Below are 19628 nucleotides of genomic sequence, written 5' to 3' on the forward strand. Positions count from 1 at the left end.
TTATGGTTATCTTCAATTTTCATTTTGGCTTTCAGCACCCTACAGAGAATTTTTATTTGCTCATGAAATGTTCTGGATTTTTCCTCTTCAACTTGTTTACTCAATTTGTAACATAAAAGTTTCAGAAGTTGCTTTTAAATCAGTTTTTGAAAGGAAGTCTTCATTTTAATTAAATTTTAATAGACCATCATGAACTGATTTTCTGCTCCACAGTGACATGCCAAAAGAAAGATCACTGACTTGAGGTCAGTGGGAGTGCAGTGATGTAATCTATAAACATGAGGGAAAAGGTCTCTGTCATTTTGTAAATTATTCTGCAAACATATTTAAAAGTAAATACTTATTTTTCACAGTCATTTGCACCAGGACAAAGGGAATATAAGATGGACACAAACTAGCTCCAAACAGGAGATAACCATTCCATGTGTAGAATAAAGAACCACTCTTGAAATACTTTCTAGAACCACTGCTTAACAAGTATTCTTAAGAGGGGCTGAAACATTCCCCGTTTCACAATAATAACTTTTAAATCTCACTGCTCTCCAATTCTTTGATTTTCTTAACATCAGCAGGATGGCATAATATTGCTAAAAACGTAAAGGCATGACTGCTGCTCTATAACATGCACAAGTAAACTTGATTTCACATTGATTTCAGATCAGAATCTATCCTGAAGTTTCTCAGCAGGTTCCTTTGGAAGCAGAAAAGGAGTCTCTCTAAGAAGAAATTAAGAGAAAGGAAAAGATACATTTGTGTGTGTTTAAGCAGAAATACATGTGTACACAAATAAAGAAAAAAAAACAAGGACGCCCAAAAAGATCAGACGCAGAATCCATATATGTATACATTAAATAAAGCATTCACGGGGTTCTAGAACACTTTCCACCACTGCGCTCTGCTCTGCTCACCACAAGCTGTAGATAACAGGCAGTGTAACCCTTTCACCAACCCAGAAGGTTCGAACTGAAATACTCATTCCTGCATAGCACCCCTACCTACAATAGATTTCATGCACACAGCATCCAATCCTATCCAACAGTAACAGGTGATTATGAAAGGTTAGGAAAAAAAGCTTATAGTTTCAGCCCTTGATTTTTTCCAGCAGATTATCATTATGGAACATACCCTAGGAGCAATCAGAGCATCATATGAGGGTGACAGGATTGTAGCATTTGCTGGAACTACTTTTATTAGGAGTTGTGAGCTAAAAAAACAACTTTTATAAGGAGTTAGATTAAGTAAACAGTGGGAGGGATATACACTAGACTCAGAAGCTTGTTGAAAGAATAAGTTTCAATAGTGCTAAAATCTAAACATTTCATAGGTCAGTTTAAAAATTCCAAAAACTTGATCTTCCCATAAAATAAACCTTTTTCTTTTTTTTTTTTTTTTTTTTTTTTTTTTCCTTTTCAGCAAACACAGGAGCACCTTGATGTAAATGCTGAAGTGCACAAACTCTGCACAGATTATAAAAAAATCCACTCAGGTTTTATTTGAAGATTAAAACCCAATCAACCTCAGTTTCTCAAGCACTGACTGTGATATTTTTGGCCACTCTCATTTCTAAACATTTAGAAATCGTTATCTTTAGAGGCCACAGAACCAGCAGCCTCCTTGTCCTAGTGCAGATCATCCCTGCTTCAGGAACAAAGCACTGAGGAGGCAGCAAGAGACAAATACTCCTAATATATAATTAAAGCATGATATATGATGGAGTTGGAAGAGGAAGCAAAGAAACCCACATCTGAGCCTGGAAAATCTCCTAACCTACATAGCCTGCCACAATATATTTTCATGGTACAATTGAGAATTGTGTTGTTTCTATTTCTTACTTCCTGTGCATTGGCAGTGAACTACAGGGATCAGAGAAACTGATCAATTTAAAATTGATGAAATCTCACTACTACACATTTTCTTCAGATGTGTTCTGAATGTTCAATCTTAATGATTGAATTATTTTCTGTCTTCTATAATTCACCACAATTGAGAAAATATACAAGAACAAAATGCAGAGATTGCATTTAAAACCAGCAACCTCCAGTGGCCTAAAATTTGCCTGGATTGAAAAAAAAAAAAGTAATAAAGCCTTGCAATTTTTCTTCCTGACACTAGTTACATCTTTAGAACATCTACTGCAAAGATGGAAGACTTGAATAAATCCACCTGCAAAATTCATAGTGATTATCAATCCCTCCTTGTACTTCTACTGACATTGTATTTCCCCTGACATGAGACCACTATTCTTCAGTCCTTCAAACTGTTTGCATAGCTATTGACAACAGGACATTCTGACCTGACCAAAAGCATCTGAGGCCAAAAAGCAAAACAATTATCTTATGAAAATAAAACATTCACTAAAAATCTTTTCTCTAATTCAGAAGGAAATAAATCAGTGACAAATCTGAGTCTCAAATTGGCTTATATTTAATTATTAGCTTTATCTTCCTTTGAGGGAAAAAAATACCACAGTACATGACTATAAAATAAACCTTTTTCAATAAAAGCAGAGTTTAGGCCAATTTTTAATAGCCCTGATCTTCTTAAAAAGCAGTAGATAAAGCAGTAAAAGATATAAACGAATTGCAGAATTCATATCACAGGACCGCATTACAACTATCCAGAGAGACACCAAACCACACTCGTTGGAGATCAATGCAGCTACCATGAAGCTAGAGGAGCAAAAGCGATGTCATTAAGTACAGTTCTAACACTTAATTCTTTTTCTCTTTCCAATTAGTCAAAATCCTGTGCATAAATTTAGCCAGCTATGTAACAAACACATATGCTATTTTCACAAATTTAGAAAGACTCAAATAATTTGAAACCCACTTGTGACAGACATTTACTTGATTCAAAGAGCTATCACAACAGGAACAGCTCATTTGCACCCCTACCTATGCTACTAATACTTTGCAATTTTTGCAGAACAATCTTTGGATGTTCACATCTACCAGTCAGGTTGTCTTTTTTATGTATAAAACCAAAGTCCTCAAGTACTTTGAGTGATGGTGACTGCTGTGTTCCCATGAATGCAGAGCTATAGATGGTTCTACTGAGATTTCCTAGTGACAAAATGTACAGTGAGCACAGACCAATTTCTTGGAAGATGAAAACTCATTAGTCTCCCTTCCCTTCAATCTTTGGAGCAAATCTAAGCTCAGCTAGAAAGGTTAGTTGGGTGCGAAAGGTGAAGTGAAATTTCATTTCTCCTCAGAGAACATTGCAGATTTTTTTTAAAAGATGGGTTCATTAGGTGAGAGAGTTTTTCTCTTCAGCCCTGTATGGGTGTAATCTTTCCTTACTCTCCACTGAATAGCGTTATGCAAATCAAAGTTCAAAAGTTGCTGTGTGATCAGCCTTCTGCTTTCATTTGTCAAGAGATCAACTCCAACAGACTCTTCAGCTTAGGGTTAGATCAGGGCATGTGAAAGAAAAAAAGCCTTCCCACCCACCAGCAAAGGGAAGCCAAGACTACTTGGAGTGCAAAATTTTACATCCACTTCCATCACCACTGCTGTTCTCACACTTCAGTTGGCCAGGTATTATAGGGTGAACATTGATCTCATTCTTATCTCTACTATGCTGATGTCATGCTAGCTGCAAGACAATTATCCTGGAGGGAGAGAAAATAGAGTTCAGCCTCAAATGTATTTTCTGACAACACTCATCTCTCAAGTTTATAATGCTTTGGAATATAAAATAGTCCAGTTGGAAAGGACCTACAAAGAGCACTGAGTCCAACCAGCTGATCACTTCAGGAGTAATCATAAGTTAAAATATATTATTTAGGGCATTATCCAAATGCCTTTTGAACACTGACAGGCATGGGTCATCAACCATCTCCCTCAGAAACCTGTTATGGAGTTTGACCACATTCACAATAAATACATTTTACCTAATGATAAAGTCTGAATCTCTCCTGAGGTAACTTTATGCTGTTACCACATGCTGTATTGTTGTTTACCTGGAAGAAGCTAGAGAAATGTAAGTGAACCACCTCCCTCTCTACTTCCAAGCCTCAGTTACCTCTCAGCTTCCTTTTTCTATAGACAGGACAACTTAAGTGTCCTTAGACTCCCCTCATAAGATACGCCTTTCAGCCCTCTTTTATCAGCTTTGTTAGAATCACAGAATTGCTCTGGTTGGAAAAGTCCTTAAAGATCATCAAGTCCAACCACACCCTAACCATACTACCCTAACTCTAACAACCCTCTGCTAAATCATGTCCCTGAGCACCACATCCAAACAGTTTTTAAACACATCCAGGGATGGTGACTCAACCACCTCCCTGGGGAGCCTATTCCAGTGCTTAACAACCCTTTCTATAAAGACATTTTTCCTGATATCCAACCTAAGCCTCCCCGGCACAACTTGAGGCCGTTTCCCCTTGTCCTGTCACCAGTGAGAACTGCTCTAGATGCTATTGAGTACCTTAACATCCTTTTTATATTGTGGAGCCCAGATATTCAATGTTCAAGGCCACACCACTGCTAAATATAGTGGGACAATCACCTGTTTTGACTGGCTGGCTACACTGTGGTTTAATGCACCCCAAAATGCAGTTTGACCTCTTGGCTGCCATGGCATAATGCTGATCCATGTTAAGCCTACTATCGATCATCATCCCTGGGTCATTAATTGCAAGGGCTGCTCTCCAGCCATGCATCTCCCACTCTGTACCTCTGGTGTGGCAACACTCAGTCCCATGTATAGAACACAGCATTTACACTTGTTGAATTTCATGCCATTGCTGACTGCCCAATGCTCCAATCTAGATCTCTCTACAGGGACTCTCATCCCCTACAGACAGTCAATAGCACATCCCAATTTATTATCATAAGCAAACTTGCTAAGGATACATTCGATTCCCCACATCCAGATCACTGATAATGGTGAACAGAAACGGCCCCATTGCTGAGTCCTGGGAAACACCCATAGTGATTACCCACCAGTCAGATCTATCATTACTATTAAAAACTGAGACAAAAAAAGCCCTTTCCTCATCCCTATTTGCTTTGTGATCATTTTCATCAAGTATCAGTCCAGCATTTTCTTTAGACCTATTGTTGAAATACTCAAGTCTTTTTTTTCTTGTCTGATACCATACTGACTAGTGTCAACTCAAATTGGCTTTTTTTCTTTTCTCCCTATAAATGTGAACTCCAGTTCTACAGCCTCCCTGTGAATCCTGATCTTGTTTCCAGAAATCTTTTTTTTTTCCCCCCTCAAGTTCCAAGAGTAGATCCCTGTTCAACCAAGTTGGTCTTTTGCCCCACTTGCACAGCACAATTGCCTCCCATTGTGCTTTTAAAAGATGTATCTTAAAAAGTGTCCAGTTTTCATGAATCTCTAAACCCTCTAAGGCAGATTCCCATAGGACATTGTTATCTAGCTCCCTAAGTAGCTCAAAGTTTTCTCTCAAAGTCCAGAGTGGCAATTCTACTGACCTTTTTTCTATTGCACCAAAAATTTTCAGCTCAACTGTTTCACGACAGGGGAAAAACCAATTGCTTTAATTCAAATCTGCTGAATTAAAGAAAGAGCTATGCCAGCAGTGAATTTGATGCTTTATTTCCAACACTATTTCAGAAACACTTCACAGAAAAGGAAACAATGGCTTTACATAACAACTGTGTGGAATCACATTTCAGAGTTACATCAGCCCCTAGCTATTTGTTCTTTACTTCTCAAAAGCATGGCATCAAAGAAAAAAAAGCTTTGTTGGTTGATTTTTCGCACAATAATGTAATTCTTCATACTTAAAAGCCCAGTTCCTAATTCCTAAGCAGAATCAAAGGAACCATACACATTTATTATGATGTCCCTAAATCTAATCTTAATTCTGCACATCAATGTGAGAAACAAATGTCTCTCAAGGAGACAAGACATTGATTTGTGTCGTCTTTGTGTGAAGACTGATTCCCTCTAGGAATCTAAAGGAAAACTACTAAAAGTTTCCTAATTCTCTTGTCAACCCTTGTTCTTCCTACATCTCAGATGGAATGAGTTACCATTGAGTAAACACCTCTATTTTCTGTTTTTGCAACAGATGCAGAACAGCAAGACACACAAGTAATATCGGTCTCTGGACTGAATCGTTATGCAGCTTTAAAGATCAGCACATTGCTCATGCTAATGATTCAACTCAAGAAAGTTTTTAGAAGTAATGAATCTTCACATACTTCAGTAGGAATAAAGAAGTATGAAATGTACAACTACACTGAGCCCCAGTAATATTGTTGAAATTGTTGGAAAAGCTCTCTTCACGAATCTGTTTGCTACAGGAATTCATCCAAAACACAGCACTCTTGTCATCTGGTGTTTCTCCTTCTCTAGGTTCATGTTCTAATCTAGGCTCTCTCTCCAGCTGCCACTCAAGAGCCACTTCCAGAACAGAAAGACAAAGGGCGTAAGAGCTAACTAAGCACATCAGAATCCCTCCCCAAGGCAGCCCAGTTGCACCTGTATTGGAAGGCTTCAGTGGTGGCTTCAAAAATACTAGTCCTTACTATTTAAAGGAAAACTTCTCCCTAGAATATAAGATATCAATCACCTTATGCTATATGGAAACTTATCCTTATTTATTATTATTATTATTACTCAAGTAGCAGAAAGATTTTGGTGGTGGTTTGTTTCTTTTGTTTTCAGCTGCTCACATAAGCACATACATCTTTTACGTACTTTCCTAAGCTTTTGGCATTAACACTATTTCTATACTAATAGGTTCCACAGAACTGTATATCACATGAAAAGCGTGTTTCTTCTCATTTCTGAATATGCTGTCTTAATTTTTGAATCTCTATGCTCTTGAACTATAAAATTAAGTAAAAGGAGAAGCTGACCATTCTTGGTCAGTGGTTCTGTGCTGCCTTATTTAAAGTATAGGAAACAAAGAGAAATGCGTGTTAATGAATCTGTGTCACCTGCCTATCTCCATCCCATTTCTGCATCATTTATCCTCAACTGTTAAACCATATCTTCTCTCAATTTATTCTTTTGTTCAGTGACACAAGCAATTAGCACAGCTATTATTTCAGAAAGGAAGCTGGTCTCATACTTGGAAAAAATTCTTAATCTACGAAGTAGGGAAGAAAACCAAAACTCCAAATCCTCCTTAATTGTGATCTCCTGCCTTTCACTAAGGATTAACTCACTCCTGTAAAGTCCTCAGATTTCTTCCTCATGTCACATCAGAGTCATGAGGTTTTCACACTCATAGGATAAGCCTACTTAGCTCTTTTCAGTCCATGGGATACCTTTTACTTCTTTCTTCCCTTCATCATCCTGGTATCATGAAGGGGAAAAGTAATGATTCTAAGGTCATTAAGTCATGCATAAAAATGCTGTACAAGATCAAATCACCCAGAGCAATGCAAAAAAGAAACCCCTCCATCAGTTAGCACGGACTTTGGTTTCCCCTCCTGATGTGTATGGATTCTCTAACACCACTTGGGCTGTTAGTTGAGGGGATAGGTAGAATGAAATACAAATAACCAATTTATCTAATATACAAATTGAATGATCAAACAATCATTGTAAAATGCCAGCTGATAACATACTGTGACTTTAGTAGGGTCATATCTAAGTACTAGTGATGTGGATTAAAAAGGCTTTTAGTCAGAAGAAAGCTACTTCAGAGATAACAACTAATACATGAAGAATAAGGGCAACTGAGATATTAAAGTGAGGATATTAATTTGAGTGTCAATGAATTTGTTTGACAATCTGTTTCTTGGCCCAGTCAAACAAACTTAGGAAACAGAATTCCTGTACTCCCAGTCTACAGTCTCTCTCTCAGTTAGTTCATTGTTAGAGTCCAGGTCACTAAATGTAAATATCAAAAAATAAGTACAAGAGTTTCTCAGCACTGTCATTTATGATCTGTCAGTAAGGGGAATGAAATTTTCTACATTGTTCAGGGAGCCACCGCACTCAAATGTAGATCTCACACATTTGGTGACTGAAGATAAGCCAAAAAATTCTGGACCAAAACCAAACTGCACACAGACAAAAAAACCCTCCTGTATTACAGACCTTGTACAGAATCATTTGTGGTCATAAGAATATGGTATTAGAAAAGACAGTATATAGATCTCCTTTTCCTTTGTTGCTAAGATGCTTTGACAAAATGGGTCTGGCTCTAGGAAGACACCTATCAACCTACAAATGGAACAAGTAACATGATTTCTGTATCTTGCATTATATGTTTCAGAAGTTGCTTAAATTACTGTGGCAGTGTGGTAGCAATCACTAACGTTTTAGCTTTATCACATTGAACACTTGAAGAAGCAACAGCAGCAGCAAGTGGGAAAGAAGTAAATTAGAGAGTAGAGACTAAGAAAAAAGCTTGGAATCAAAATCTATGTGTGGAATACCCCACACATAGGCTTTGACTCTGTATCTGAACTCTTCATCTTGTGCCCAACTCTAATCATTACCAGTTTCTTTTTAAAAGGCTGTGCCTGAAAGAACTGATGTGTTATGAGACAGCCATGACCTAAGTAAACTCCAAACAAATCATTCATCACTGCAGAACTCCAGAACAAGCTGATTCTTTCTCTGAGAACAGTGTTCTTCTAAACACATTTTACATAAAGAGGAAACAGAAAGCACTGTAGGCTTTCATCAATAGTACACAAACAAAGCCTTTGATAATTCTCTCAATAGCTTGAGATCATTATGCCTGAGGCCAGGAGGCACTATGTAGTTTAAGATTTCATTTTCCAAACTTTTGGTCAAAAGAGTCTTCTCAAGTGCAGTAGAGAAAGAAGCACTTTTTCATCGACTATCATTATGATCACAATATCCCTACTCCAATCCTTACATATACATCTTTTTCTGTACCAAATTCAAGCTTCACAACCTCAAGGTCAGAAGCAGGAGGTACTCACTATACACCACCCCACATCAACAGCTATGTTTGTCCATTCCCCATCCTTCCCTTCCACAGCCCACATTTTTCCTGAAGCGGTTAGCATTTCCTAGATCTGTATATTCTCTTACCTTCCTGTGACTCAGATCTACAAACCATGCTGTTGCTGATTTTATATTGAATTTTAATAATCTACTTAAAATCTAAAACATCAAAAGATGAAGTTTCAGTAATATAACCACAGGTGCCCCGTGGACCAAGGAAATTTAATGTTCTGCAGTTCAAACCACAAAGCAGCTAATGCCACACTTTAGAGGTTTAGTGGCATGCCAACACAGGAGAACAATTCAGTTAATTCAGGGTAGAAGAGGATGCTGATTCTAAAGAAGAATGACTACTGGAAAACAGAGGTGCACTTTTACTCTGAAGCATTTTACAGCAACCACTTCAATCTACTCACCTATTGTCTACTCATTTCCCTTCAAAAGCAAAGTCTATGCAAGTCCGAACTACTAAAGACTGAAATCTATGTCATTAATCTATTAATTTAATCTGTTCTTTAATGTGGTGGTAAAACAGCAGAACCAGTAGCTTTTTAGCAGCTTTGGATAACAAAGTAATAGAAAAGTTATTCATTCAATTTAGAATCACAGTCTGTATAAAAACGAGTGACAGCAGTCATCTCCTCATCAACACATTTATGGCTCCTGCAACAGTATCCCAAACTCAGTAGTTTCTCATTCTTTAAAAGCATTATGTAATAACTGGTAAGCAAGGGAAGTGTACTTAACACTGTGATTTCACATTAGCAGTTGCACAAATAATTACAGGTAAAACCTCAACAATTTCAACAATTTTCTCTCAGAAGGGAAGGACTGAAATCACTTTGAGATGTAAAGAGATCAACAGAAGCCTTTACAAGTGTTAAAACATAGCCTGATCCCTGTGGTATGTATCCAAATGCTATCCTCTGGTGACTGAAAGAGCACAGTATCCAGACTCTATTCATTGTACTGAATTTTGGCTGGTATTTTCAGACACATTCAACGGAAATGGGTTACAGTTGCCCTCACAAAGTAACCATTTCAGCATTCCAGTGTTAATAGGAGGTTCTTAATGGGTCATACATTTTAAGATTAATCAGTTCCTTTCTCTGCATGTGATTCCCTGTTTCATAAGAGGACTACTTGCCAGCGAAGTTTGATTCAACTCCTTGGAGAAAACTGCATCAGCTGTTCATTTGTGAGTCAGGTCTAGGGAGGATCACAAGTTTTTGGAAGTAGATCTTTAGGTCTAGTCAAAGCGTAGCTAAATGTGGAATGAAAAAAAAGCAAGACTGGTAGGGGTCATTTGGAGTTATCTCCAGGTAGGATCAGTTTTGCCTAAACAATTGTGAGCAGATAATTCTCTGACTTATTCTAAGGAGGTAACAACAGTGAGTTCCCAATATGCCTCTGAGAAATTTATTCCAGTGTTGAACTGTCTGTATCATGACAAAGGTTTTTTTTTTTTTTTTTTTTTTTTTTACATCTGACAAAGATCTCCAGTTAGACATTATTACTTCTATTTTTTCAGGCTGTAAACATGCTAAATTACTGAATTGACTAATGTATAAATTTGCATTTCTTTTACTCCTGATAGCAACTACTTTTTCTGCAGAACTGATTGAATGGTATTATTTAAGACTTACGCTATGCTATTGCAGCATCTGAGCCCTACAATATCACAACACTTATTTATTCCAGCAGAATTGAAACAAAAGCTGTAATTCATTCAACCCAACAAAGTTCTAATTTAAGGCAGTCTGGAGAAGATCCTAAGGAACAACCAACATCCTAGAAATTACAATAATAGGAATATTTCTTGACTATTTCGTGACTAAAATTGTAATGAAACAGTTCTGAAGCACAGATCGTCTCTTCCAGACTAATGCGTTTCACTTTTTCGTGATAATCCAGGAAGAAAATAAGGTCATGTTTCAAAGTACTCAACCATTTCTGTCAAGTTATCTGGACTGTCTAACAGAAGCTAATTTACAATGGGAGGTGCCTACAAACAGGCGCCATTAAGTCTAGAGCAATGAGACTGAGTTCCCCCTGAACATCAGCTTGACAAAATTATAATGCAGAAAGAACTTCTGCATGAGGTGCAAGGCTTTCTATCCCAATAGATTCTCTCCATTATCTTCTTCTACTCTTCTATACTAATACACAGTGAAGTTTATTTAATCACTATTCTTAAGGAAAGAAAAAACAAATACATATACACATACAAATAATTAGCATTTCTCTCTTTTTTTTTTTAATTCTCCGTCAAATAAATAAAATCAGGGTTCTAATCAAGATAGGATAACAGATTCATCCTCACAGTGCTCTTCTCCAGCAGGATTTTGTAACTGCAATAGTAAGAAAATAATGAAACATTATATATAATGTATGTATGTATATGTATGTATATATGAGGGAGAGAAACTAACGTGTTCTGAAAAAAAATATATAGCAAATACAATTGGTTTCTGTACTTAAGAGCAGGAAAAAAAATAAATCAAAGCTTGCATCTCCTTACTACCTCAAGTTACAAAGAGATCACTTGTAAAAGTTACTCTTGATTAATTTTCAGTCTGATACAGATACTACATAACCAAACACTAAAATCCTTGCAATGCATTTAAGGAGAAGAACTATCACAATAATCCTGACTGGACAATTAAATGTGACACTCGAGTAAAGTGAGAATTTCAGTATTTGAAGGTTTTAATCTTACAGAGATTAGAAAATTTACTATCAACCAACTGTCCATCACAAACTAGGATTGCTAGGGTAGTGGGGTTTTTGGTTGTTTCTTGTTTGGTTTGGTTGGTATGTGGGAAGGTGCTGAACCTCCTAGCAGACTGCAGCTACTATCCTTTCTATTTCAAGTTTAGCTGAAGGAGAGGAAAATGCTAGGGAACAGTCTCTGTGCTAAGTAGAGCCAAATAGTATTGGTCCAGAAAGTTTTGAGTATTAGATTCTCTTTAGTGAGTATTTTTAAGACAAAATAAACTGCCTAGGAATCATGAACATTATTAAAAGATAAACAAAAAACATTTTCATAGAAGATGAGTTAAACTATCATCAATACAATGAGACTCAACTAATTTTCCTAATAAAAATTATTATTCAGTTTTTTTAATGTGCATTCTTCTTTTATTTTTTTCTTAGATCAAACTGTGATTACATAGTGACTTGCCCAAATGTGATTCAGGTTCACTTGAGCATAGATCTACAAAACTATAAGGTCACATATTTTCCATGTAAAATAATTGTAATGCACTACTAGTTTTACCAACTCTTCTTTGGTGCATAGCAACAACTTAATGCTTATAAATAACGTCGTTTTATTTCTGGCAATAATATTAGTCAGTCTCATACCAAGAAACTTTAAGTATTAATTTAGGAACCTATCTTGTAGTCTGTTCATAACTTAATAGAAAGACCAACTTCCAAAGATACTTATTCATCCCTAACAGGGATGGCTGGGAGAGCTGAAAATGAATAAGCTTCTGTTGCAATCTGTAAGTGCTTGGGCACACTAAAATTCCCACAACCTACAACTAAGTATTTTGTAAAACCTACTTCACCCTTCCTGTGTGAGTTAGTGCAGATGGGTTCTACAGGTACCCATGAACGTGAATGTTTAACAAAAGTAGCAGTCCAGAAAGGAGCAAAAGAATACATTGATAAGTACAAGAATATTTTCCTCAAACATTTAAACTCTGGAAATTACTGGTCCTTCTGAATCCATGAGAACTACTACAAATCAAAACATCAAGAATCAGTTTAATCTGTAGAAAGCCACCAGCACACACTAGCAGAAATAAGAACGTAGGTAACTTTGAGCCACATCACCATGTGGTAGCTGCTACCCAAAGACGATAGGATCATATACACAAATGATGAACCAAAAGACACTATGAATACTTCATGAATACCTAGCCAGTACAGGCACATCAGCACTGCTGTCCATAAATAAATAAGTGTGGTTGGCCTTCCAGCCATAAGCTCAACCTCCAAGTATTATGAGCGAGACCCATGATCTGTGTGAAGAAATAAATGCATGGACTGTGTGATTAGTTATTGGTTATTAGTAACAACAGTTTGGTTCTATTATTAATAATAGCTGCATTAATAGAAGTTGTTTTAATGAATATCGGTCATGATCTCTGTCTCTCACAATTCCATTCCCTACCAGGTAAAAGAGAATTTAAAACCCTTCTTGTTCTGGTCCTTAGTATGTGAATGGCTCTACTTCTCCTTAGCAAGAGCAAGCAGTGTTATCATGCCCCTGCAAGCTTCTACTGGGGAGGAAAAAAAAGAAAAAAGAAAAAGCTCTGTTATTTAAAACTACTTACTTGGTAGGGATATAGAGTAACTCCATTTGTTCTCGACAAAGACCAAGTGCCATCGAGGTACTGATGAGCTTGGATAGCCACGGAATTGAGAACATTACCGTTGCTGGGGCTGGTGGCCATTTGAAAGCTGACCTTGGCTTGGTGTCCAGGAGAGCCATTTTTCTTCTCCACCCCATTAACAATTCCTAGACTGTTAGGTTTTCCACTGTGTTTGTTGGCAACAAAGCCTGTATAATTAGATGTAGCATAAGGAGCAGGCATGTATGCCCAGTCCCTGGGCTGCAAGCTGCCCACGTGCCGGGAACCCACTAGCGTGGGGATATTAGAGAGGGGTGGAGGGGATCCTGGAGAGGCATCATAATGTTCTGAGTTGGCAGCCTGCTCTAAGGTCAGCACCATCTGAATGGCCTCTTGCTTCAGCTGGTTCAAGTGTGTGGCACAAACATCGCATCTGTTGTCCTTCTCATTCCATGCCTTCCGAATAGTATTGGGAACTTGGAGTTTGTCATGAATCACTGAAGAGAAGCCTGGGTCCTAAAAAACAGAGAAGGGAGGGGAAACAGATGAGAAATATTTAACTATAGTCAGTGCAGTTAAACACTATTACTGCAGATTGCGCATTTCAAAAGCCAATTTATGAGATCAACTTAGCAAGCAAACAGAAGTCATTAGATACAGTCAATATATGCCAGCAGCAGGTTAAACAAAATGAGAATCAAGTTTACGTTGAAAAGAAATACTTTTATTTTACTGATAAATTACAAATGTTATAATTCCGCTACAAATTTCACTGCATGGCAGAGAAAAAGAATTAACTTGCTTCACACCACTGCACCTAATTTCTAACTTGAATGAAATCTACTCTTAGTTACACAGGTAAGATCAAGAGCAACTCCAGTGAAATCAAAGTTTGCTATCTTTTCATCATTTGTAATGAACAATTTCCTCCTTGGAAAATGTATTCTGGGGGCAAAATCATGTGATTGGATTGCCTCTTGCCTCATATCCTTAACTAATGGATAGACTTTTAAATATGCCACTCTAATCTGACTACAGTCATTGACTGCTGGCTCAAATTGCACAGCGCTTCAGTAAATCATGAAGCCAAACTGCATTCATAGCAGGGCTTCTCACCAAACTTGATTAGTTCTTAAAGTATCTTGCAGTCTTACAAACACAGAGCAATTATGTGTGTGTTAAATAGAGCAAACAACAACAGCTATATAATGGAAACCAATATTTTTTATGCGCTAGTCTGAAGTTCTCTCTTACACACACACACACACAAAAAAGAGTTCTAGATCAGCATGCCTGGTAAAGTAGATGAAGGAATAAAGCTTCATGTTCAGTTCATTGTTGGGAAATTTCTCTCAATTAAGTGCTTTTACAGGCCAGGCTTCCCCTCAAGTTTTGGGGACACAAAGGTAGACGTTATTCTAACTATGAAAAAGATTCACAGGCAGTAGTATCAGCCTATTTTTCTGCTTCGAAGCTTTATCAGATTCAGCAGCAAACTGAAATCAAACCAGAAGATTAAAAAAAAAAATCATGCAAATGGAAACCATTTTTGTCAAGCAATTGGATGAACTCCATGCCATCAAAGAAAGGCATTTCATACGCCAATAGTTTAGCTGTATTAGGAAAAAAACAAGTAGGGAAAGAGAATTCAGCAGTAGAGGGTCATATTCATTATGATCCATCTTTATTATATACTCAAGCATCTTATTTTCACTATTTAACTACCGTGAACAGCCCCTCAGCATGCAGTGATTAATTGATTCATAAATCATGGTGCCTCTTTATGCACAGCAGCAAAAGAGCAGTTTTAGCCCCAGCAGCCTAGGAGAGTCATATAAGCTGATGGGAAACAACAGGAGGCTGAGATCTGACCAGGTCTCAAAGTGGATGTTACTGTTCCATGTAGAAAAGGGGGGTCAGTGCATCACAGTGTATCAGAAAGGCAGGAACTGAATTCTGCATCAACCTCCCCCCCTTAACCTTCAGAAAAAAGACTGGTGGAGATCAGGAGGGAAAAAAGCAGGAAGGAAAAGATGTCAAATCTTATTTTCTATTCAAGACCATAACTAGGTCAACAGATCACATCAGATATCACATCATCACCACCTATGGTGCCAGGTATGCAGGGAGAGGCTTCTCTACTTTTCCCATAGTACACCAGACAAAGCTATCCATACACGTGAAGTGAGGTATAAATCTTATTTCCAGGCTGCTCAATGTCAGTCCAAGAAAAATCCTTGCCAGCTCTTACTTCAGCTAGCAAATGCCACAGAGCTGGTTCTGTTCTTTGAAAATCAACTTCCCTTAGGCAACTGGCCTTGAACCTAGGTAATTATATACAACATTCAGATCCAGCAGCAGTTTAACATGGAAATTCCTAGGTACTATGATAAATATTCCAAGGAAATAAAGCCTTCTCTAAAGTAAGCAAATGTCAGTACAATATAAATATTCAAGTAGCACACCAGTTCTAAGGAGTGCTGGACAGCAGTGAATTCAGCTTCATCTCATTGTTAAAACAAACATCAGATCGTTCTTTGATACAACAATAAACAGTGAGAGAGGAAGGAATACAGTTCCTCCTTAGAGTAGAAAGGAGGAAAACAAACACCACCTGAATTGATTAGTAGAGCCAATTATAGGAATAATCAGACTCTACTAGATGGATTGCTCAAAACTGGATCCAAGTATGGGATGTGAAACCATGAAACCTTCTTAGCAGCAAATAAATTTGGAGAAACCTAGGTTCCAGAAACATACTAGTCACATTTTGTTGTCAAATATAGAGTACAAAAGAAAGTTTACTTTGTTATTCTGCACTAGACAGCTCCAACATAATTTCATAGAAGAATTAGCATTAGAAGAATTTCATAGAAGATTTGTAACACGTATAGGAGAAAGAAGGTCAAGACAGGATGGTCACAACCTCCTTGTTTGAATACCAGGAAAATGTAGCTACATGACATTTATGTTTTAGTATTTCATCCACAAGCAATTCAAAAAAATAGTATCTTGTTCCATAGGCATATATGACATAGTGATGGGCAAACCCTATTGGGTAAGCTGCACTAAGCAGCAGGAGTTAGAAAGCTCACTACCAAAGCTTTGTGAAGTCTCAAACTCCATAAACTCTCTCGTGACACTAGATATGCTTGTGAAATCTGAGGCTGACACTGGAAATACCGTTTATATTTCGGCACTTGTTTCCAGCCCTAACAGAACAAAGTACAGTGACACTGAACACTGAAACAGGACTTTAAAGCCACAAAGTTTGATTTGAGTTCAGGACAAAGGTTCATGATGATCTCTCCACTTGCTATAATGGTTCACCCATCTTTAATATAAACAGCATTACTATAAACTTCCATTCCTAGAATAAACAGATGAAACCATGTAAGAGGTCTGAAAGTTTCAGGAGATCAGTCTCAACATGGACTGCTGCACAAATGCACAAGGCAAGCAATGAACTAAACTGAGCACACACTGTATATAATTGCAAGGGGCATTCTCACAAACTTTAAGTTTTCAAGCTTAGATAAACACAAATGCCAGCTATGCTTGGTTGCTCATCTTTTCCACTTTGACCAGTTATTAATTAATCCCCCGTATTTGGTCCTAAACTAAAAAGCAATACTGGAAATACAGAAGAGGGAAGGAAGTTTTGTTCATTAGAAACCAGTCACAGACAGAGATGCTAATTGATTTGCCCAGTAAAAGCGTACCCAGTGAGCAGGCACTAGTTAAAAAACACTGAAGTACACAGCTGTACCATGGTAAATTCAGTCCTTATCTCATAGAGAAGACAGCTACAACTGTACAAAGTTGTACTTTGCTGTACAATTTCCACAACATTGTAAATTCATCACTAAGAAAGCAGATCGGAAACAAAATACTTCTTTCCTTCCTGTTATCCACGTTGGTGCCCATTTTCCTCTTAAGAGAAAACAATCACTTTCAGTATGGACGTTTGTTTCACACACATACTTGCATAAAGTCCATAAGGAGACAGAATATAAGCAGTGAGAGCTTACCTAACAGAAAGCATAATGGGCAAAAAGTAGGATGAGTAATTTGCACTTCTATATGTTACAATGGCTGCTCTGAATTTAATGCCTCCTATTTTACTGTGTTGGCCTATGATACCAGAGGTAGATGTTGGTATGACAGCAGAGGTTGAAACTTCCTGCCAATATTCCATTATACTTTGATATGTAATAGATGTCAGCAAAGGGACAGTCTGGCAAAATGGCATCTGACAGGGAAATGTGTGTGAAGCAAAGGTGTGTCACCGAATTCCTCCACATGAAAAAACTGCACCCACTGACATTCATCAATACTTGCTGAATGTCAATGCAGACCAAACAGTGGCTGTGAGCACAGTGAGGCAGTGGGTAGTGCATTTCAGCAGTGGTGACAGTGATGTGAAAGACAAGCATTATGAAATGAAGAGTGTCTCAATCAGTTCATCCACACAGATGAATCATCTGTGGGTTACGACCAGGTAACTGTGTACAGAGCTGAATATTGGCTCCATTGTGGTGGAAACAATGGTGGCAACATCAGAATATCACAAAGTTTGCACGAGGTGGGTCCCACAGGTGTTTACGCAGGGACAGAAAGAACACAGCTTGCAAGTACATCAGGACCTATTGAACCAACATGAGGATAGGTACACTCCTTGCTGGGTGAAGAACTGCAAGGAAGGCCAGGCCCAGACAGTGATGGTGAATGGAGCTGAGTCCAGCTAGCTACCAGTCACGAGTGATGTTCACCAAGGGTCAGTATCAGTGCATGTCCTTTTCAATATCTTTGATGACCTAGATGAAGGCACTGAATCATAGAATCACTCAGGTTGGAAAAGACCTTAAAGATCATCAAGTCCAACCACAACCTAACCATACTACCCTAACTCTAACAACCCTCCACTAAACCACATTCCTGAGCATTGTCTGCACCCTCAGTAAGTTTGCAGATGACACCAAGTTGGGAGGAAGCGTTGATCTGCCTGAGAGTAGGAAGGCTCTAGAGAGGGACCTGGACAGGCTCGATCAGTGGGCTGAGGCCAATGGGATGAAGTTCAACAACAAGTGTCAGGTCCAACACTTTGGCCATAACAACCCCAGGCAACACTACAGGCTTGGGGCAGAGTGGCTGGAAGACTGTGTGGAGGAAATGAACCTGGGGACTTGGTCAGCACTTGACTGAACATGAACCAGCAGTGTGCCCAGATGGCCTAGAAGACCAAGGGCATCCTGGCTGTATAAGAAATAGCGTAATCAGCAGGACGAGGGAAGTGTTTGTTCCCCTGTACTTAGCTCTAGTGAGGTCGTACTTTGTTCTGTGTCCAGTTTTTGGCCCTCACTACAAGAAAGACATTGAGGCCCTGGAGCATGTCCAGAGAAGGGCAGTGAAGCTGCTGAGGAGTCCTATAAGGAGTGGCTGAAGGAAAGAAGAGCCTGAAGAATAGAAGGCTCAAAGGAGACCTTATTGCTCTCTACAACTACCTGAAAGGAGTTGTGGCAAGGTGGGGGGGGTCAGCCTCTTCACCCATATAAGTAGTGACAGAACAAGAGGGAATGGCTTCAAGTTGCGTCAAGAAGGTTCAGGTTGTATATTAAGAAAAATTTCTTCTCTCAAAGAGTGGTCATGCCCTGGAACAGACTGTCCAGGAAGCTTGTTGAGTCACTGTCTTTGGAGGTGTTCAAGAAAAATTTAGATGTGATACTAACAGACATGTTTAGTGGGGAAATTTTGGTGATAAGTGGATGGTTGGATTAGATGATCTTGGAGGTTTTTTCCAACCTTAGTGATTCTATGACACTGAAGGTGACAGTTTCCTAGACTGCATCATTATCAGCAAAAAGAAGTTACGTCACTACTACAAGCTGAAGTCAAAATAGCAATACACGGAGTGGTGATAAATGAGTTCCCCAAAGAAAAAGCTCAAGACACAGGCTTCAGCTGTAAAGTGATATGAACTGCCTTTTGAGATAGGAAAGTATTGATCCTCCTGGATTTGCTAGAACCCTGAACAAACCATCAACTCTGACCACTACATCATGACACTATCTATGCTGACAACTCAAATATCCAGGGTCAGGCCAGAGAAGACTTCTCTCTTACAACACTATCACACCAGGCCCCATTCTAGTCTGAAGATTGTGGAGCATACTGCCAATCTTGACTGGACTTTCCTACCATAGCCACCGTATGGTCTGGATTTGGCAATTTTTTACTTCCATCTAGTTGAGCTGACATTTTCCTAGCAACAATATCATTGCAAGAACTGCAGAACCGTGGGTCACCTCTGCGGGTACAGACATAAGTGCCACGTGCAGGCTCTTGCTC

General features: G+C 38.4%; 1 protein-coding gene across 1 annotated transcript in view; it reads right to left on the bottom strand.

The window, feature by feature from the left end:
* Nucleotides 1-19628, bottom strand: part of KIF26B (kinesin family member 26B) — a 294103-nt gene that overhangs the window by 192322 nt on the left and 82153 nt on the right. The window contains exon 3 of the mRNA XM_003640984.6: nucleotides 13263-13796. Within this exon, the coding sequence (XP_003641032.2) occupies nucleotides 13263-13796 (534 nt within the window). The remainder of the gene's footprint in view (nucleotides 1-13262; nucleotides 13797-19628) is intronic.

Source organism: Gallus gallus, chromosome 3 (assembly GCF_016699485.2).
Source record: "Gallus gallus isolate bGalGal1 chromosome 3, bGalGal1.mat.broiler.GRCg7b, whole genome shotgun sequence".
NCBI classification, from domain to species: Eukaryota; Metazoa; Chordata; class Aves; order Galliformes; family Phasianidae; genus Gallus; species Gallus gallus.